Source organism: Pseudophryne corroboree, chromosome 6 (assembly GCF_028390025.1).
Source record: "Pseudophryne corroboree isolate aPseCor3 chromosome 6, aPseCor3.hap2, whole genome shotgun sequence".
Lineage (NCBI taxonomy): Eukaryota > Metazoa > Chordata > Amphibia > Anura > Myobatrachidae > Pseudophryne > Pseudophryne corroboree.
Genome location: NC_086449.1, coordinates 62702258 through 62724422, shown reverse-complemented (window position 1 = coordinate 62724422; position 22165 = coordinate 62702258). Strand labels below are relative to the sequence as shown.

The 22165-nt window shown below is 45.2% G+C and overlaps 1 protein-coding gene across 1 annotated transcript in view; it reads right to left on the bottom strand.

The window, feature by feature from the left end:
* Positions 1 to 2327: 2327 nt before the first annotated feature.
* Positions 2328 to 22165, bottom strand: part of LOC134936140 (A.superbus venom factor 1-like) — a 251373-nt gene continuing 231535 nt past the window's right edge. Inside the window, exon 41 of the mRNA XM_063931057.1 lies at positions 2328 to 2582. Coding sequence (XP_063787127.1) covers positions 2441 to 2582 — 142 coding nt within the window. The 3' untranslated portion in view covers positions 2328 to 2440. The remainder of the gene's footprint in view (positions 2583 to 22165) is intronic.

The window sequence follows — 22165 nt, the reverse complement described above, 5'->3', positions numbered from 1 at the left end:
AGTGTGGTCTACCTAGAAACCGAATCCCCTCAAAGTGATATACTGATCTTAAAGTTGGAAGGCAACAGGTCTCTGAATATATGAAACTCAGCTACGTGACAGACAACACATTTAGGGTTATTATCCATTAACCACTGGTTTACTTACAATGTTTCACAGGTTCTTTGGCAGAGAGAATGATTGCATTCATATATTATCTTCCTACCGCCTAATGATGCTACAGTCATGACACCTCCCATTTTAAAAAGGTGGCACAGTGATTATCATTGACAGGCCCGTCTGTAGGTGAAGTGTAATAACGTTTGAGATTGCTGGAGGTGTAGGATGCTGACTGATCTTGGATATTGTTTTTAAAGCGGCAGTCATTTACAAGCCAAAAAACATGCCATGTAAATGACTGCCGCTTTAAAAAAAAAATGTCTGATATAGGCCGGCATCCCGCACCCTTGGCAATCTGGAATGCTATTACATCTCACCTCCTATGTTCTTACTGTTGAGACATGTTCATTATGACTTGATAAACCATCTGCTCACTGACATCTTGTGCTGTACTATTGGATTCTGCAACTAAGTCATTTTTCTTCTTTTCCGGTCCCCAAGCTTTCAGCTTAGACAATGGAATTTTTCTGTTAACAGGTATTCACTATCAACTGCGGCATAACTGGCAATCTCTTACATTGGAGGATCATACCACACAGGGACTCTGCACCTGTGTCCAGTTGAAGAAAGGTTCTTTGTCCTGCTTTGGACTGTGCTAGCAGTGCAAAGAGTGGAGAAGAGGAAAGTGAAGTTTTCCATCGCAACCAATCAACTTCTTCCTATAATGTGATTGAATCTACTTGATAAATCCTATTTCAAAGCTGATTAGTTGCTATGAGCAACTGAGCCACTGGTCAACTTCTGCATTCTTTTCACTTCTTGATACAGTACATAAACCCCTAAGTGAAAGATGCCTCTGCAGGTCGTCTTAGTGTCTCTAAACTTGTGTCTGTTATGCACTCTGATTTGGTATCTGGTGGACGTTACATGCAGTTGGAAGCTGCCTCATTGGGTGATGTGCACACATACTACAGTACTATCAAAGATTTTCTGAGGAAAAATCACCCTGATCCAAAAAATAATGAAACCCTGGCTCCTTAGCCTGCTCATAAGAGTGACAAGTCTTCACAGTTACAAAATGCAAATGTTCATTACACCCCCTAATTGCTATTTTGATTGCATGCACTGGATTAAGGCTGAGGTCACAACTTGGTGAACTCTTCACATCTACCACCACCTACAGTAAGGCTCCTCTTAGGGACTTGCTGAAAAAACTCCTTTCTTTTATTAGACTAATTTATGTGGGAACCGGACAGTCCTGGCACAAAATAATCAGCACTATTCCTCTGCCCTACCTCACACTTAATCAGTTCTTTGGAAAAGACCTCACACTGGAGCCTATTCATCCACAATGCTTAAGTATCAAGCAATTCAGCATGGCTCCAGTGTGGAGATGGTTTGGGTACAGGATACCGGCAGTTATGATGCTGGCGGTCAGAATACTGACACCGGCATCCTGACTGTTTGAAATCCCAACAGTGGCACAGGAGGCAGCTAACCATAATCTTCTCCCTCCCCAAATGACACCATATGTCCTTTATGTGCACAGTCTATGGCCCTCATTCCGAGTTGTTCGCTCGGTATTTTTCATCGCATCGCAGTGAGAATTCTCTTAGTGCGCATGCGTAATGTTCGCACTGCGCATGCGCCAAGTAACTTTACTAAGAAGAAAGTAAGTTTACTCACGGATTTTTCATCGCTCCGGCGATCGCATTGTGATTGACAGGAAATGGGTGTTACTGGGCGGAAACACGGCGTTTTAAGGGCGTGTGACTCAAAACGCTACCGTTTCCGGGAAAAACGCAGGCGTGTCCGGAGAAACGGTGGGAGTGCTTGGGCGAACGCTGGGTGTGTTTATGACGTCAGCCGGGACCGAAAAGCACTGAATTGATCGCACAGGCAGAGTAAGTCTGGAGTTACTCTAAAACTGCTAACTCGGTTTTGATCGCAATATTGCGCATACATCGGTCGCACATTTAAGAAGTTTAGATTCACTCCCAGTAGGCGGCGGCTTAGCGTGTGTAACTCTGCTGAAATCGCCTTGCGAGCGAACAACTCGGAATGAGGGCCTATATTCTTGTTTGTAATGAGCGTGCATCATTTGGGCTCCACAAATATGGGTCCATTAGTCATTGTAACATCCCATCAACTGCTGTCTAGCAGCCCCTATAAGTACTATAACTCAAATAATAAACTGACAAGTACACAGTGCAAGACAAAGAGAAGAATTAGTGAATAAATGCTTTATTGGTGCAACATATATAAAATATTACATTTGCACTGTGATATATTGAAAGCTGTAATTTGTGTAGCCAGGAATATCTGTGTGGGGTTACAATCTTTATGATGTGCATCCAAATAGCTCCAGCTCTTCTGAAACAATGAAGAAATCTTCACATAGATCCCCCATCCCTGGCATCTGGCACTCTCTGTCATTCGGCCACCATTCCATCCATGTCTCTCTTCCGATGATATAGGAGTAGCTACGTAAAGGTCATAAGGAATTTATAGCAGATGTACTTAATCTGTGGTCTTATTTTTCATTAAGATAGAGCAGAGCTAGTTGTACAGTATTTTTCAATTGTAATTTCTCAATGCCAATCACACTGAGCCTTGATATGACCACACACTCACTTTTCTAGTTTGTGTTTACACTGGTTGCTAAAAGATGTGTTTGTATGACCATTTTGTATAGTAACATAGTAACATAGTAATTGATGTTGAAAAGAGGCAAAATGCCCGTCGTGTTCAACCTGTATTCTGTATCAAGTTGAGTTGATTTTACTGTACCTGCTGAAGAATGTTTTATGACTAGTTAATAACTATAAATCATGGTACAACCGGATTGACAATCTCAATATTTTAAATGTTGTAACCTTGGATATCCTTTTCAATCAGAAATGTATCCAATCCTTTTTTAAATGCATTTACAGAATCCACCATTTCCACTTTCCCTGCCAAGAAATCCCAAATCCTTATTGCCCTCTCAGGAAAGAAACCTTTTCTCCGTTGCATACGGAATTATTTTTCCTCCAGCCTCAATGAGTGTCCACATGACCTAAACAGAGTTCTTTTAATAAATAATTCCTCTGATAACTCCTTGTAGTGCCCCTTTACATATTTGAAGACATTAATAATGTCTCCTCTTAGATGCCTTTTTTCCATTGTATACATACTCAACTTAGTAAGCCTTTCCTCGTAATCCAGTCCCTCTAGCCCTTTAATCAATTTAGTAGCTTGCCTTTGAACCCTTTTGAGTTCACTGATATCTTTTTTATACAGTGGTGCCCAAAACTGAACACAATATTCCAGGTGCAGACGTACCAATGATTTGTACAGCGGCAGAATTACATCCTTGTCCCTTGTCTCAATTCCCCATTTTATGCACACTAGCAGCTTACTTCTTTACTGCGCTTTGACATTGCATACGGTTATTAAGCTTATTATCAATGAGTACCGCCAAATCTTTTTCCAAAACTGTTACCCCTAGAGTTTCCCCGTTTAATATGTAGGCTGCAAGTTAGTTTTTAGTCCCAAAATGCATAACCTTGCATTTTTCTATATTGAACCTCATTCTCCATTTAGACGCCCAGATTTCAAGTTTAGATAAATCATTCTGACTCCACAACTATTTCTGAAAAAATGACCTTACACAGTTTAATATCATCTGCAGGCCTATTTCTAGGTCATTGATAAATATGTTGAACAGTAGTGGCCCGAGTATGGACCCCTGTGGTATTTTGCTGACTACTGGTGTCCAGCTTGAAGACTTCCCGTTGACCACTACTTGCTGTACCCTGTTGTCCAGCCAGTTACTTATCCATCTACAAACATGTTTTCCTAGGCCAAGCTCCTTTCATTTGATGATTAGTCTCCTGTGAGGCACTGTATCGAAGGCTTTTGCTAAATCTAAGAAGACCACATCCACTGCTTTTCCTTGGTCAAGATTGTCGCTCACTTTTTCGTAGAAGTTAATTAAGTTAGTTTGACATTATCTGTCCCTCACAAACCCATGCTGGCTCTTGCTAATAATCTTAGTAGTCTGTTAGTTTAGTTTTCACCCAAACACCACCAACATATATCTATTCACTTATCCAAAATAATTTCCCGCTCTAAGTCTCAACCCTTCCACTCCACTCTTACTCACACTCATTAACAGCTCCTTTTCATGGTTACAGGAGTTTCCAGGTTGCACCCACTATGTGGAATGTACCGTCAAGTAAAAGAAGATTTTCCTCTAGTCTCCAAACATTCCCTGAAAGCTCATGTCTTCAGACAAGTTTATCATATTTAAAAACCACCCACGTAACCTCCAAAAGTTATCAAACCCAATTAGCACCCCTCTATACAATTTACATATAACTTTTCTTGTATCTTCTTTCTAGAAACACATCCCCCTAACCCCAGGCTAACATTGCTACGTGACTGGGTCATATAGCCCATCAGGAACCTCTGCATTCTGGCTGGCCTGATATCCTTGTGTATCAAATGCCTGTTTCACTATGGATCATGAGCTTTACAATGGCTCTATGTCTGTCATTACATAGTCTCTATAGATTATGTTCCCAATTGTAAAGTGCAACAGAATATGTTGGGTTTAGTATGAAATACCTACAGAACAAACAAAATCCCGACAGTCAAAATACCGACAATTGACCCATGGTCAAAATACAGACAGGGTCAAAATCCCGACATTTAAAATACAGACTAGGTAAAAATACTGACATTTAAAATGTCCACAAGTCAAAAAGTCGACATGAGTTTTCCAGTGATTTTTTGGTGTGTATGTCGACACAGGTCAGCATGGACACCTCATAGGTGTTCCGTATACCCTCACATAGCTCGCTGCGCTCAGCATGCTCCAGGCACGGTGCCTCGCTGCGTTCGGCACACTATTATATTCCCCCTCCAGATCCACTGGGATGGTAAAGTATAATCTAGAGATGAGCGGGTTCGGTTCGCTGAGAACCGAACCCTACCGAACTCCATGTGTCAAACACGGTTCCGAGCCCGGCTCATTTATTCCCGCCTAACTCGGAATACCCAAACGAGGCAAAACGTCATCATCCCGCTGTCAGATTCTCATGGGATTTGGATTCCATATAAAGAGCCACGCGTCACCGCCATGTTCACTTGGGCATCGTATAGAGTACAGAGAGGATGTGGCTACGTTCTCTCAGTGTCAGTTCTCAGTATCAGTGCTCATTGTCTTGTGCTGCATCGTGCTGCTCAGTAATACTAGTACAGTGTCTTGTGCTGCATCTTGCGGCTGTAGGGTGCTGTGGTAGTAGTGTCCTGTGACTGTGCATCAGTCATCATTCCAGTCACAGTGGTATCTGGGGGGTGACAATTCCAGAGTGCTTTTTTGCTGCTCACTAATACTAATACTAGTACAGTGTCTTGTGCTGCATCGTGCTGCTCAGTGTCAGTTTTAAGTAGTATCATCTCATCAGTGCTCAGTATCACTGCTCAGTAGTATCATCAGTGCTCAGTATCACTGGTCAGTGCTCAGTGTCCTGTGCTGCATCGTGCTGCTCAGTGTCACTGCACAGTAGTATCATCAGTGCTCAGTATCACTGCTCAGTAGTATCATCAGTGCTCAGTATCACTGCTCAGTAGTATCATCAGTGCTCAGTATCACTGCTCAGTAGTATCATCAGTGCTCAGTATTGCTGGTCAGTGCTCAGTGTCTTGTTCTGCTCAGTGTTAGTTCTCAGTATCACTGCTAAGTATTATCATCTTCAGTGCTCAGTATCACTGCTCAGTAGTATCATCAGTGCTCAGTATCACTGGTCAGTGCTCAGTGTCTTCTGCTGCATCGTGCTGCTCAGTGTCAGTTCTCAGTAGTATCAGTGCTTAGTATCACTGCTCAGTAGTATCATCAGTGCTCAGTATCACTGGTCAGTGCTCAGTGTCTTGTGCTGCATCGTGCTGCTCAGTGTCAGTTCTATATAGTATCATCTCATCAGTGCTCAGTATCACTGCTCAGTAGTATCATCAGTGTTCAGTATCACTGGTCAGTGCTCAGTGTCCTGTGCTGCATCGTGCTGCTCAGTGTCACTGCTCAGTAGTATCATCAGTGCTCAGTATCACTGCTAAGTATTGTCATCTTCAGTGCTCAGTATCACTGCTCAGTAGTATCATCAGTGCTCAGTATCACTGGTCAGTGCTCAGTGTTTTGTGCTGCTCAGTGTCAGTTCTCAGTAGTATCAGTGCTCAGTATCACTGCTCAATAGTATCATCAGTGCTCAGTATCACTGGTCAGGGCTCAGTGTCTTGTGCTGCATCGTGTTGCTCAGTGTCAGTTATCAGTATCACTGCTCAGTAGTATCATCAGTGCTCAGTATCACTGCTCAGTAGTATCATCAGTGCTCAGTATCACTGTTCAGTACTCAGTGTCCTGTGCTGCACCGTGCTGCTCAGTGTCACTGCTCAGTAGTATCATCAGTGCTCAGTATCACTGCTCAGTAGTATCATCAGTGCTCAGTTTCACTGCTCAGTAGTATCATCAGTGCTTAGTATTGCTGGTCACTGCTCAGTGTCTTGTTCTGCTCAGTGTTAGTTCTCAGTATCACTGCTAAGTATTATCATCTTCAGTGCTCAGTATCACTGCTCAGTAGTATCATCAGTGCTCAGTATCACTGGTCAGTGCTCAGTGTCTTATGCTGCATCGTGCTGCTCAGTGTCAGTTCTCAGTAGTATCAGTGCTCAGTATCACTGCTCAGTAGTATCATCAGTGCTCAGTATCACTGGTCAGTGCTCAGTGTCTTGTGCTGCATTGTGCTGCTCAGTGTCAGTTATCAGTATCACTGCTCAGTAGTATTATCAGTGCTTAGTATCACTGCTCAGTAGTATCATCAGTGCTCAGTATCACTGCTCAGTAGTATCATCAGTGCTCAGTATCACTGCTCAGTGTCTTGTGCTGCATCGTGCTGCTCAGTGTCAGTTCTCAGTAGTATCATCAGTGCTCAGTATCACTTCTCATTGTCTTGTGCTGCACCGTGCTGCTCAGTAATACATTGCCAATACTAGTACAGTGTCTTGTGCTGCATCTTGCTGCTGTAGGGTGCTGTGGTAGTAGTGTCCTGTGACAGTACATCGGTCATCATCATTCCAGTCACAGTGGTACCTGGGGGGTGACAATTCCAGAGTACTTTTGTGCTTCTCACTAATACTAATACTAGTACAGTGTCTTGTGCTGCATCGTGCTGCTCAGTGTCTCAGTAGTATCATCTCATCAGTGCTCAGTATCACTGCTCAGTAGTATCATCAGTGCTCAGCATCACTGGTCAGTGCTCAGTGTCTTGTGCTGCATCGTACTGCTCAGTGTCAGTTCTCAGTAGTATCATCAGTGCTCAGTATCACTGCTCAGTAGTATCATCAGTGCTCAGTATCACTAGTCAGTGATCAGTGTCTTGTGCTGTATCATGCTGCTCAGTGTCAGTTCTCAGTGTCAGTTCTCAGTAGTATCATTACTGCTCAGTAGTATCATCAGTGCTCAGTATCACTGCTCAGTAGTATCATCAGTGCTCAGTATCACTGCTCAGTGTCTTGTGCTGCATCGTGCTGCTCAGTGTCAGTTCTCAGTATCACTGCTTAGTAGTATCATCATCAGTGCTCAGTATCACTACTCAGTAGTATCATCAGTGCTCAGTATCACTGGTTAGTGCTCAGTGTCTTGTGCTGCATCGTGCTGCTCAGTATCAGTTCTCAGTAGTATCAGTGCTTAAAATACGTGCTCAGTAGTGTCATCAGTGTTCAGTATCACTGGTCAGTCCTCAGTGTCTTTATGCTGCATCATGCTGCTCAGTGTCAGTTCTCAGTATCACTGCTCAGTAGTATCATCAAGGCTCAGTATCACTGCTCAGTAGTATCATCAGTGCTCAGTATCACTGCTCAGTAGTACCATCAGTGATCAGTATCATTGGTCAGTGCTCAGTCTCTTGTGCTGCATCGTACTGCTCAGTGTCAGTTCTCAGTAGTATCATCAGTGCTCAGTATCACTGTTCAGTAGTATCATCAGTGCTCAGTATCACTGGCCAGTGCTTAGTGTCTTGTGCTACATTGTGCTGCTCAGTGTCAGTTCTCAGTATCACTGCTCAGTAGTATCATCAGTGCTCAGTATTACTGATCAATAGTATCATCAGTGCTCAGTATCACTGCTCAGTAGTATCATCAGTGCTCAGTATCACTGCTCAGTGCTCAATGTCTTGTGCTGCATCATGCCGCTCCGTGTCAGTTCTCAGTATCACTGCTCAGTAGTATCATCAGTGCTCAGTATCACTGCTCAGTAGTATCATCAGTGCTCAGTATCACTGGTTAGTGCTCAGTGTCTTGTGCTGCAACGTGCTGCTCAGTATCAGTTCTCAGTAGTATCAGTGCTTAGTATCCGTGCTCAGTAGTATCATCAGTGTTCAGAATCACTGGTCAGTGCTCAGTGTCTTTATGTTATGCACACCAGTGCCTGCAGGAATGTACTGGTGTCAGAACTGTTATGCATTCCAGTGCCTGCAGGAATGTACTGGTGTTTGAACTGTTATTCACACCAGTGCCTGCAGGAATGTACTTGGTCAGAGATGGAATGATAGACACAAGGAGAGTCTCCACAATCCTAATTTTCACTTGCAGTGCACAGGTTCAGCTTACTGCCACTAAAGTGACACCTGACACCTTGCACAGTGAGACAGGATTTAGGCAGGCAAGTCTGAGAATACAGCCGCAAACTTGCTCAGTTCACAGAGTAGTAAAAGAACCCCAGCAAGCTAAACGACTGACTCCAGTCTTACTGCTAGGTCTGGATTGGCAGAGTGTAGTACCAAATCCTCAGGCCTATTTGCAGTAAGCAACAACAAATACAAAGCTACACAGTACTGGCTAACTTTCAGGAACTGACTAACCAACAAAGATTCAGCAGCATCTGCTTAACCTGAGAAGAGGCCTTATAAAGCAGGTGCTGTCCACGCCCCACTCAGACCTCACAGACTGTGAGCACAAAAGCCAGCACCGGATCCCCTGCCGTGCACAGAGCCTGCACAGCAAAAGACCCGAACCAGAGTATCAGCTGCGCTCAGGTTACTTCGCTAGCACTTGTCTCCCGGTTGCCATGACGACGTGGCAGCACAGGGCAGGAGACCCTAACAGTACCCCCCCTCTGACAAGGGGTCAAAGAACCCCAACCACCGGGTTTATCGGGGAACTGCGAGAAGAAAGAGCGTATCAGTCTGGGGGCATGAAGATCACAACTGCGCACCCACGACCGCTCCTCCGGGCCATACCCCTTCCAGTGCACCAAAAATGACAGCCGACCCCGAACCACCTTGGAGTCAAGAATCCTTTCAACAACAAACTCCCTCTGGCCACGTATCAGAAGAGGGGAAGGTCTTCCACTGGAAGAAGGATTACTAATCGCCCGTTTTAAAAGGGAACAATTAAATGTTTTATTGATACCCAAAGAACGGGGCAGATCTAACAGAAATGCCACCGGATTGATAACCCTGGTGATCTTATAAGGGCCGATGAACCGGGGGCCTAACTTATGAGATGGCTGTCTCAACTTCAAATTCTTGGTAGACAACCAGACAAAGTCTCCTAATTTGAAGCTGCAGGGTCTTTTCCGCTTATCAAAAACCCTTTTGGTCACTAATGACACAGACACAAGGGCTTTCTTCACTTTCCGCCAAATACCTCTAAGGACCGAAACCACAGAGGAACCACCAGGCGTGGAGTCCAGGGGGTCAAAAGAATTGGCCTTAGGATGATGCTCATACACACAAAGGAAGGGAGAGATCCCTGTAGCAGAGTGAGCCGCGTTGTTATAGGCAAACTCCGCCATGGACAGATGAGCAACCCAGTCAGTCTGACACTTGGAGACATAACACCTGAGGAACTGCTCCAAGGACTGGTTCACCCTTTCAGTCTGCCCATTAGACTGCGGATGGTAGCCTGACGACAAGCTGACAGAAATCTGGAGATCGGAACAAAATGCCCTCCAGAATTTGGCCACAAACTGGGATCCGCGGTCAGAGACCACATCAAGTGGCAACCCGTGGAGACGCACAACATGCAGCATAAATAATTCAGACAGGCGTCTGGCCGATGGCAGCCCAACCAGTGGAACGAAGTGCGCCATCTTCGAAAACCTGTCAACGACAACCCAGATGGCTGTCATCCCCGAGGATTTGGGCAAGTCCACCACAAAATCCATTGAAATGTGGGTCCATGGCTTAGATGGGATAGAGAGTGGATGTAATGGGCCAACAGGAACCCCTCTAGGAGTCTTATTTCGGGAACAGATGTCACATGCCCGTACCCACTGATCCACATCCTTAGCCACTGAGGGCCACCACACTGCCCTAGATAGCAACTCCCGACTTCTGGCAATACCCGGGTGACCTGCCGACTTCTTGGCATGGAATTCCAGGAACACTCGCTGTCTTAACCTAGGAGGCACAAACAAAAGACCTACCGGAAGGTCTGGAGGAGCCTGCTCCTGTGCTCTAAGGACTAATGATAAGAGGTCCTGGGTAATGCCCACTTTAATACATGATGGGGACACAATGGGCAACGGCTCCTCGGTGGTCTCCTGGATTGGAGCAAAACTCAGCGAGAGCGCATCAGCCTTGATGTTTTTTGACCCAGGGCGATATGTTATCAAAAAATTAAAGCGAGCAAAAAACAAAGCCCATCGTGCCTGCCTGGCATTGAGACGCTTCGCTGACTCTAAATATGCCAGATTCTTATGGTCGGTGAGAATTGAGACCACAAACTTAGCCCCCTCAAGCCAGTGTCTCCACTCCTCGAGTGTATCCTTAATAGCCAACAATTCCCGGTTACCCACGTCATAATTCATCTCGGCAGGCGAACATTTACGGGAAAAGTCAGGGATGAAGGCGATTATCAGACACTCCCATCTGAGAAAGCACTGCCCCAATACCCATCTCAGAGGCATCCACCTCCACCACAAAAGGACGCTCTGGATCTGGGTGTCGCAGCACCTTGGCCGATACAAATGCCCTTTTGAGACGGGCAAAAGCCGCTTTGGCCTCACAAGACCAGTGAGCAACATCCGCCCCTTTCTTAGTGAGTGCCATCAAGGGCGCCACTATAGACGAAAATCCAGCGATAAATCGTCTATAAAAATTCGCAAAGCCCAGGAAACGCTGCAGCGCCTTCAAACTAGTGGGCTGCACCCAATCCAGGACTGCCTGTACCTTGGAACCCTCCATTTGGAAACCTTCTGGGGAGATAATATATCCTAGAAATGCGATTTGCTGAACTTCAAATTCGCACTTCTCCAGCTTCGCCCCAAGCCGGTGGTCTCTGAGTTTCTGGAGGACTAAGCGTACATGCTTCCGATGTTCCTCCAGGGAATGGGAGAAGATTAGTATGTCATCTAAGTATACAACTAAGAATCTATCCAAATATTCCCTGAGCACATCATTCATGAAATCCTGGAAGACTGCCGGGGCATTACAGAGCCCAAAAGGCATCACCAAATATTCATAATGCCCTGAGTGGGTGTTAAAGGCAGTCTTCCATTCATCCCCCTCTCTTATTCGGATTAGATTGTACGCACCGCGTAGGTCAATCTTAGAAAAAATGGTGGCAGTACGAAGCTGGTCAAACAAGACCGAAATGAGAGGCAGTGGGTATGAGTTTTTAATCGTGATACGGTTCAATTCCCTGAAGTCGATGCAGGGTCGCAATGAACCGTCCTTTTTACCCACGAAGAAGAACCCCGACCCAACCGGAGACTGTGAAGGTCTGATAAATCCCTTAGCCAAGTTCTCCTAAATGTACTCTGCCATAGCCTGAGTCTCAGGACGTGACAGGGAGTACAACCTGCTCTTGGGAAGCTTAGCATTTTGCAACAAATCAATGGCACAGTCATAGGGGCAATGGGGAGGTAGTACCTCTGCAACTTTTTTGGAGAACACGTCCGCAAAATCTGCATAACACCCTGGCAATCCTGGCAAACTTAGCTGCGAGAGCCTGACTGGAAGGCTCAAGCAACTCCTGAAACAATCAGTACCCCAACTAAGAATCTCCCCAGAGACCCAGTCAAATTGAGGATTGTGGGCCCTTAACCAGGGTAACCCCAACACCAATGGGGCAAAAGTACAGACAGTCACATAAAAGGACAATTTTTCAGAGTGTGTGGCTCCAATAAACAAAGAAATCTGGCTAGTGCAAGAGGTAATTTTACCTTGGGATAATGGTTCCCCGTTTAACCCACAAATCTCAATTTCCGATGCCAAGGGTACTAAGGGAACAGAGGGTTTCAGGGCGAATTGGCGGTCCATAAAAACCCCGTCGGCCCCACTGTCCACAAAGGCCTCAGTCTTGACAGTTTGACCGAGGATCTTCAAGGTCACCGGAATGATAAAAGTCTTCTTGGGAAATTCTGACTTCTGGCCTGACAGGATATTTCCCATCACCCTCAGGCCCTGAAGTTTTCCGGCTTTTCTGGGCATGATACTACCACATGACCTTTATTCCCACAGTACAAACACAACCCCTGCTGTCTCCTCCGCGTCTTCTCACGCGAGGAGAGGCGGGTAGCCCCAATCTGCATAGGCTCCTCGGAAAATTCCTCAGAGTCTGAGGTTCCCTTGGGAAAGAAGGAAACCTCAGTCTCCCTTTCAAGCCTATGCTCTCTCACCCGTCTATCCACCCGGATGGATAACTGCATGAGCTGATCCAAGCTATCAGGCAAGGGATATTGTACCAGTTGGTCTTTTATCTGGTTAGAAAGACCTCTTCGGTACTGGTGTCTCAGGGCTGGGTCATTCCACTGGGTATCATGGGCCAACCTCTGAAACTCCGTACAGTAAACCTCAACTGGCCTTCGCCCTTGCTTAAGGATCGAAATCTGAGCCTCGGCTGAGGCCGTCTTGTCAGGGTCATCATACAACATGCCCAGTGCCGTAAAAAAAGCACCAACACTTTTAAGCGACGGACAGTCAGGCTGCAACCCATATGCCCAGACCTGTGGGTCTCCTTGTAGCAAGGAAATCACTATGCCCACCCGCTGAATCTCCGACCCAGAAGACTGAGGCCTAAGCCAGAAGTATAGCTTGCAGCTCTCCTTGAAACAAAAGAACTGCGAGCGATCTCCAGAAAAACGATCAGGGAGATTTACTTTTGGCTCCTTAACCCCTGAAGGTGCTGCTGCTGTGGGAGCTCTGCCAGCGGCCTGGGAGGTGTGCATTTTAATGGACAAATCATTAAATTGTCGAGTCAGGACCTGCACCTGATCGACCACCTGTTGCAACTTATTTTGAGGGGTATGCTCCATATTCCCACAAAATATCAACAGGAGTATTAGGCTGCTGAATATGTTATGCACACCAGTGCCTGCAGGAATGTACTGGTGTCAGAACTGTTATGCACTCCAGTGCCAGCAGGAATGTACTGGTATTTGAACTGTTATGCACACCAGTGCCTGCAGGAATGTACTGGTGTCTGAACGGATAGGTATGCAAAACAAATGAACTCACAGACAGACTGGGGAATATGACATTACGTACACAGAAGGTGATAGGGTAACAAAATACACACAAAGTGAACAAAGAAGCCCAGAGGCTAAGGAACTGGGTGTCTCCCTAGTATTAGTAATGCTCAGATGGGAAAAGCAAGATGTTGTGTTTTAATATGTAGAGAACCCGAAATGCTGTTGCTAAGGGCAACAGCAAAATCCTAAAGGGTTACCAATGGGTGTGGCAGTAAACTCCTTGGTCAGAGATGGAATGATAGACACAAGGAGAGTCTCCACAATCCTAATTCTCACTTGCAGTGCACAGGTTCAGCTTACTGCCACTAAACTGACACCTGACACCTTGCACAGTGAGACAGGATTTAGGCAGGCAAGTCTTAGAATACAGCCGCAAACTTGCTAAGTTCACAGAGTAGTAAAAGAACCCCAGCAAGCTAAACGACTGACACCAGTCTTACTGCTAGGTCTGGATTGGCAGAGTGTAGTACCAAATCCCCAGGCCTATTTGCAGTAAGCAACAACAAATACAAAGCTACACAGTACTGGCTAACTTTCAGGAACTGACTAACCAACAAAGATTCAGCAGCATCTGCTTAACCTGAGAAGAGGCCTTATAAAGCAGGTGCTGTCCACGCCCCACTCAGACCTCACAGACTGTGAGCACAAAAACCAGCACCGGATCCCCTGCCGTGCACAGAGCCTGTAACCACTGCACAGCAAAAGACCCGAACCGGAGTATCAGCTGCGCTCAGGTTACTCCGCTAGCACTTGTCTCCTGGTTACCATGACGACGTGGCAGCACAGGGCAGGAGACCCTAACACTTTATGCTGCATCATGCTGCTCAGTGTCAGTTCTCAGTATCACTGCTCAGTAGTATCATCAAGGCTCAGTATCACTGCTCAGTAGTATCATCAGTGCTCAGTATTACTGAGCAATAGTATCATCAGTGCTCAGTATCACTTCTCAGTAGTATCATCAGTGCTCAGTATCACTGCTCAGTCCACAATGTCTTGTGCTGCATCGTGCTGCCCAGTGTCAGTTCTCAGTATCACTGCTCAGTAGTATCATCAGTGCTCAGTATTACTGATCAATAGTATCATCAGTGCTCAGTATCACTTCTCAGTAGTATCATCAGTGCTCAGTATCACTGCTCAGTGCTCAGTGTCTTGTGCTGCATCGTGCTGCTCATTGTCAATTCTTAGTATCACTGCTCAGTAGTATCATCAGTGCTCAGTATCACTGTTTAGTAGTACCATCAGTGCTCAGTATCATTGGTCAGTGCTCAGTGTCTTGTGGTGCATTGTACTGCTCAGTGTCAGTTATCAGTAGTATCATCAGTGCTCAGTATCACTGCTCAGTAGTATTATCAGTACTCAGTATCACTGGTCAGTAGTCAGTGTCTTGTGCTGTATCATGCTGCTCAGTGTCAGTTCTCAGTAGTATCATCAGTGCTCAGTATCACTGCTCAGTAGTATCATCAGTGCTCAGTATCACTGGTCAGTGCTTAGTGTCTTGTGCTACATTGTGCTGCTCAGTGTCAGTTCTCAGTATCACTGCTCAGTAGTATCATCTGTGCTCAGTATTACTGATCAATAGTATCATCAGTGCTCAGTATCACTGCTCAGTAGTATCATCAGTGCTCAGTATCACTGCTCAGTGCTCAGTGTCTTGTGCTGCACCGTGCTGCTCAGTGTCAGTTCTCAGTATCACTGCTCAGTAGTATCATCAGTGCTCAATATCACTGGTCAGTGCTTAGTGTCTTGTGCTACATTGTGCTGCTCAGTGTCAGTTCTCAGTATCACTGCTCAGTAGTATCATCTGTGCTCAGTATTACTGATCAATAGTATCATCAGTGCTCAGTATCACTGCTCAGTAGTATCATCAGTGCTCAGTATCACTGCTCAGTGCTCAGTGTCTTGTGCTGCACCGTGCTGCTCAGTGTCAGTTCTCAGTATCACTGCTCAGTAGTATCACCATCAGTGCTCAGTATCACTGCTCAGTAGTATCATCAGTGCTCAGTATCACTGGTTAGTGCTCAGGTTCTTGTGCTGCATCGTGCTGCTCAGTATCAGTTCTCAGTAGTATCAGTGCTTAGTATACGTGCTCAGTAGTATCATCAGTGTTCAGAATACTGGTCAGTGCTCAGTGTCTTTATGCTGCATCATGCTGCTCAGTATCAGTTCTCAGTATCACTGCTCAGTAGTATCATCAGTGCTCAGTATCACTGCTCAGTAGTATCATCAGTGCTCAGTATCACTGCTCAGTAGTATCATCAGTGCTCAGTATCACTGGTCAGTGCTTAGTGTCTTGTGCTACATTGTGCTGCTCAGTGTCAGTTCTCAGTATCACTGCTCAGTAGTATCATCTGTGCTCAGTATTACTGATCAATAGTATCATCAGTGCTCAGTATCACTGCTCAGTAGTATCATCAGTGCTCAGTATCACTGCACAGTGCTCAGTGTCTTGTGCTGCACCGTGCTGCTCAGTGTCAGTTCTCAGTATCACTGCTCAGTAGTATCATCAGTGCTCAGTATCACTGGTCAGTGCTTAGTGTCTTGTGCTACATTGTGCTGCTCAGTGTCAGTTCTCAGTATCACTGCTCAGTAGTATCATCTGTGCTCAGTATTACTGATCAATAGTATCATCAGTGCTCAGTATCACTGCTCAGTAGTATCATCAGTGCTCAGTGTCTTGTGCTGCACCGTGCTGCTCAGTGTCAGTTCTCAGTATCACTGCTCAGTAGTATCACCATCAGTGCTCAGTATCACTGCTCAGTAGTATCATCAGTGCTCAGTATCACTGGTTAGTGCTCAGGTTCTTGTGCTGCATCGTGCTGCTCAGTATCAGTTCTCAGTAGTATCAGTGCTTAGTATACGTGCTCAGTAGTATCATCAGTGTTCAGAATACTGGTCAGTGCTCAGTGTCTTTATGCTGCATCATGCTGCTCAGTATCAGTTCTCAGTATCACTGCTCAGTAGTATCATCAAGGCTCAGTATCACTGCTCAGTAGTATCATCAGTGCTCAGCATCACTGCTCAGTAGTAACATCAGTGCTCAGTATCACTGGTCAGTGCTCAGTGTCTTGTGCTGCATCGTGCTGCTCAGTGTCAGTTCTGAGTATCACTGCTCTGTAGTATCATCAGTGCTCAGTATCACTGCTCAGTAGTACCATCAGTGCTCAGTATCACTGGTCAGTGCTCAGTGTCTTGGGCTGCATCGTGCTGCTCAGTGTCAGTTCTCAGTATCACTGCTCAGTAGTATCATCAGTGCTCAGTATCACTGCTCAGTAGTATCATCAGTGCTCAGTATCACGCCTCAGTAGTATCATCAGTGCGCAGTATCACTGGTCAGTGCTCAGTGTCTTGTGCTGCATTGTGCTGCTCAGTGTCAGTTTTTAGTATCAGTGCTCAGTATCACTGCTCAGTAGTATCATCAGTGCTCAGAATCACTAGTCAGTGCTCAGTGTTTTGTGCTGTGACTTGCTGCTGCAGGGTGCTGTGACAGTGTCCTGTCACTGTGCATAGGTTATCATCATTCCAGTCACAGTGGTATCTGGTATCTATCTAGTGGTATCTAATTCCAGACATTTCTGCCATCTAATTCCAGATATATTACTGGCATATAATTCCACCCAAATGGAGAACAAAAATTTGGAGGGTAAAAAAGGGGAAGATCAAGATCAACTTCCACCTAGTACTGAAGCTGCTGCCACTAGTCATGGCAGAGACGATGAAATGCCATCAACGTCGTCTGCCAAGGCTGATGCCCAATGTCATAGTAGAGCATGTAAAATCCTAAAAGCAAAAGTTCAGTAAAATGACCCAAAAAGATAAATTAAAATCGCCTGAGAAGCGTAAACTTGCCAATATGCCATTTACGACACGGAGTGTCAAGGAACGGCTAAGGCCCTCTCCTATGTTCCTCATGACTAGTGGTTCAGCTTCACATGATGATGGAAGTACTCATCCTCCCTCTAGAAAAATGAAAAGAGTTAAGCTGGCAAAAGCACAGCAAAGAACTGTGCGTTCTAACTCACAAATCCCCAAGGAGAGTCCAATTGTGTCGGTTGCGATGCCTGACCTTCCCAAGACTGCACGGGAAGAGGTAGCTCCTTCCACCATTTGCACACCCCCTGCAAGTGCTGGAAGGAGCGCCCACAGTCCAGTTCCTGATATTCAAATTGAAGATGTCACTATCGAAGTACACCAGGATGATGATATGGGTATTGCTGGCGCTGAGGGGGCAGTTGAAGAGGAGGATTCTGATGGTGATGTGGTTTGTTTAAATCAGGCACCCGGGGAGACAGTTGTTGTCTGTGGGATGAATAAGGCCATTGACATGTCTGGTCAAAATACAAAAAAAATCACCTCTTCGGTGTGGAATTATTTCAACAGAAATGCGGACAAGAGGAGGTGTCAAGGCGTGTGTTGCCTTTGTCAAGCCGTAATAAGTAGGGGTAAGGACGTTAACCACCTAGGAACATCCTCCCTTTTATGTCACCTGGAGCGCATTCATCAAAAGTAATTGACAAGTTCAAAAACTTTGGGTAACAGCAGAAGCAGTCCACTGACAACTAAATCCCTTCTTCCTCCTGTACCAAAGCTCCTGCAAACCACACCACCAACTCCCTCAATGTCAATTTCCTCCTTAGACAGGAACACCAATAGTCCTGCAGGCCATGTCACTGGCAAGACTGACGAGTCCTCTCCTAACTGTGATTCCTCCGATGGATCCTTGAGTGGAATGCGTACTGCTACTGTTGCTGCTGGCGCTGCTGTTGTTGCTGCTGGGAGTCGATCATCATCCCAGAGGGGAAGTCGGAAGACCACTTGTACTACTTCCATTAAGCAATTGACTGTCCAACAGTCCTTTGCGAGGAAGATGAAATACCACAGCAGTTATCCTGTTGCATAGTGGATAACTCAGGCCTTGACAGCTATGTTGGTGTTAGACGTGCATCCGGCATCAACCGTTAGTTCACAGGGACTTAGAGAATTGCTTGAGGAAGTGTGTCCCCGGTACCAAATCCCATCTAGGTTCCTCTTCAGTAGGCAGGTGATACTGAGAATGTACACAGATGTCAGAAAAAGTGTCCTCACTGTCCTAAAAAATGCGGTCGTACCCACTGTCCACTTAACCACGGACATGTGGACAATGGAGCAGGGCAGTCGTATCCACTGTCCACTTAATCATGGACATGTGGACAAGTGGAGCAGGGCAAACCACAGCCGACTGGGTAGATGTATTGCCTCCCACAGCAGTCATCCTGTTGCAAAGTGGATAACTCAGGCCTTGACAGCTATGTTGGTGTTAGACGTGTATCCGGCATCAACCGTTAGTTCACAGGGACTTAAAGAATTGCTTGAGGAAGTGTGTCCCCGGTACCAAATCCCATCTAGGTTCCACTTCAGTAGGCAGGCGATACTGAGAATGTACACAGACGTCAGAAAAAGTGTCCTCAGTGTCCTAAAAAATTCAGTCGTACCCACTGTCCACTTAACCACGGACATGTGGACAAGTGGAGCAGGGTAAACTACAGCCGACTGGGTAGATATATTGCCTCCCGCAGCAACAACAGCAGCGGCACCAGTAGCAGTATCTCGCAAATGCCAACTCGCTCCTAGGCAGGCTACACTTTGTATCACCGCTTTCCGTAAGAGGCACACCGCTGACAACTTGTTATGGAAACTGAGGGACATCCTCGCACATTGGCTTACTCCACTTAGACTCTCCTGCAGATTTGTGATATCAGACAACGCCACCAATATTGTGCGTGCATTACATGTGGGCAAATTCCAGCATGTCCATGTTTTACACATACAATTAATTTGGTGGTGCAGAATTTTTTGAAAAATGACAGGTGCGTGCAGGAGATGCTGTTGGTGGCCTGAAAATTGCGGGCCACTTTCGGCATTCAGCCACCACGTTCCAAAGACTGGAGCGCCAGCAAACACTCCTGAACCTGCTCTGCTATCACCTAAAGCAAGAGGTGGTAACGAGGTTGAATTCAACCCTGTATATGCTTTAGTGGATGGAGGAGCAGCAAAAGGCCATTCAAGCCTATACATCTGCCTATGATATAGGCAAAGGAGGGGGAATGCACCCGACTCAAGTGCAGTGGAGAATGATTTCCGTGTTGTGCAAGGTTCTCCAGCCCTTTGAACTTGCCACATGTGAAGTCAGTTCAGGCACTGTCAGCCTAAGTCAAGTCATTCCCCTCATCAGGCTTTTGCAGAAGTGGCTGGAGAGATTGAAGGAGGAGCTAAGACGGAGTGATTCCGCTAGGCATGTGGTACTTGTGGATGGAGCCCTTCATTTGCTGGGTGGTCATGCAGCGCTTAGTTTGTCACATAAGAAAAAACAGGTAGCATGTAAAATCTTTGTTTTATTAAAACATGAAGTAAAAGTGTATTAAAAAATATATATGATGGTTGAATCAAATGCACATAACTGGCAAATGCCACATATATTCAAATATAAATCAAGATAGGTGTTTTTCCTAGTGTCAAATATGTCCTTGCAGAAGGTAGATAGTAAATGGAACCTGTTCCTATGATAGTCCCCTTGAGTAAATGGACCTCTGTCTTATCCGTGAGTTATAGTTACCACCAGCGTCCCTTGAGGCAATTAGGTGAATCTGCGTCCGCAAATGGCTGTTCCTCAGAGGGTGGTAGATGTAAATCCTCCACGGTGTAGTATGAAGTTCTTTTAAGGGTCCAATTGTTGGAAAATAAATTGAGGGGGCTTGGTCCAGGTCCAATCCTTCCAAGGTCTAGGCAAACACACTGTCAGGCAAGTCTCACCAACGCGTTTCGTTGCTTGCGTGCAACTTTTTCAAGGTGCTAGAAGGCCTTCCAGATATGGTTTATATACTCTGCCAACATGGCTGCTCGTTAGCAGGTATGATTAATTGTGACCACCTGTTTGCATTATGTGACCAGAATAATGACAGACATAGGAGTTAAAACTATTACTAATATAAATATGTATATAGTTTGCTATAATAAAACACATTTTTATTCAGATATAAGAAATAAAAAGCTTTAGTCTCAGTGAGATCCGATCACATGACCACTGACATAAACATGAAAGGGAGAGTTAAAAAGAAACAATGGATAAATAATCCGTATATACAGGGTAACTCACATAGTTAGCATATTAGAAATCCATTGCATGTATTTTGGAAGATCGCACTCCGATGGAAGGTAAAACCCCACTGCTGAGTCTAATAATGTTAATTAGGTTATATCTAATAGAGGGTCCAAGTATATAAATATAAATAGACCACACTTTACTAATAATAAAAATCAGGGAGAAAGGAAGAATAGCTTTGATCGTCGATCATATGGGCCAACGAGAGAGTGGTTTGGTTCTGGAAACCAACCGAAATATGATCCAGGATTAGGAGCTAGACCACGGGAGCCACTCTCAGACCCCAGTAATAACAGCTCTGGGGTTTTTTTAGAACAGAGACAGGAAAAAAGACGAGGACTATCCCCAAGAACAAACTGGGGAACACAGACACCAAAAAGAAGAAGGTCAAGAAGTACCGAGGGTGCATAGGGGGGAAAAAGGAGACAGCCAAGAGGGTGGGATTAGCCACTAGGGACAGAAATTCTACCAATATTTTCAATCTATCCACAAGAAAATTAACTGAGACTGAAAAGACTCTTCTGGCCAAAGGCCTAAGCTATGTACCTACAAGTACTCCCAATATGTTCAATTTGTTTGTAGAACTTAATCGATTTGTTCGTACTCTGTGCAGAAAGCGCTATTTTGTTCAGCGCAATCTGCACAGACATAATGAGGAGAGTTTGGCCATCACCTTGGATTCGGGGGATGACCCAGGCCTCAGCATATTACAACAATTATTAGATGAAAACCCTGACTTAGCGAGTGAATCCCTTAAAAAAGTGTTCAATGTAAATAGAAGTGTGTTCAGATGAAAGTCTGAATTCTACCCTTTGACGTATAAAAGCAATATGGTGGAATGTTTTTATAAAACCACACTTGGAAAACTGACTAAATTATGCCAACAAAAGAAGCTAACTAACAAAAAATATAAACAAAACCTCAATAAATGGGAGCGCAAAGCTCTAAGACGTCTCACTGGGGACACCTCTCTGGTTTTCAGAGAGGCCGACAAGGGGGGCGGTCTGGTAGTGCAGGATAGGAGGGATTATATCCTTGAGGCAAACAGACAACTGAGTAACAAGGAGTTCTATAGACCACTAACAAGAGATCCAACAACTGACTTTCTGAAAGATTTACAACATATATTGGATGATGCCTGGGTAGACGGAGTTATTTCTAAGGATGAATTTAATTTTCTGTTTGTTAAGCACCCCACAATCCCCATTTATTACCACCTTCCCAAAATACACAAATCATTCCTTTCACCACCTGGGCGCCCCATTATTTCTGGTATTGGTTCATTAACTTCTAATTTGTCCCTTTACGTTGATTCTTTTCTGCAACCCCGTGTCTCTACCTTGAGATCATACATTAAAGATACCACTCACTTTTTACAGTTATTACAAAATTTTGTGTGGAAAGAGACATATGCGTTT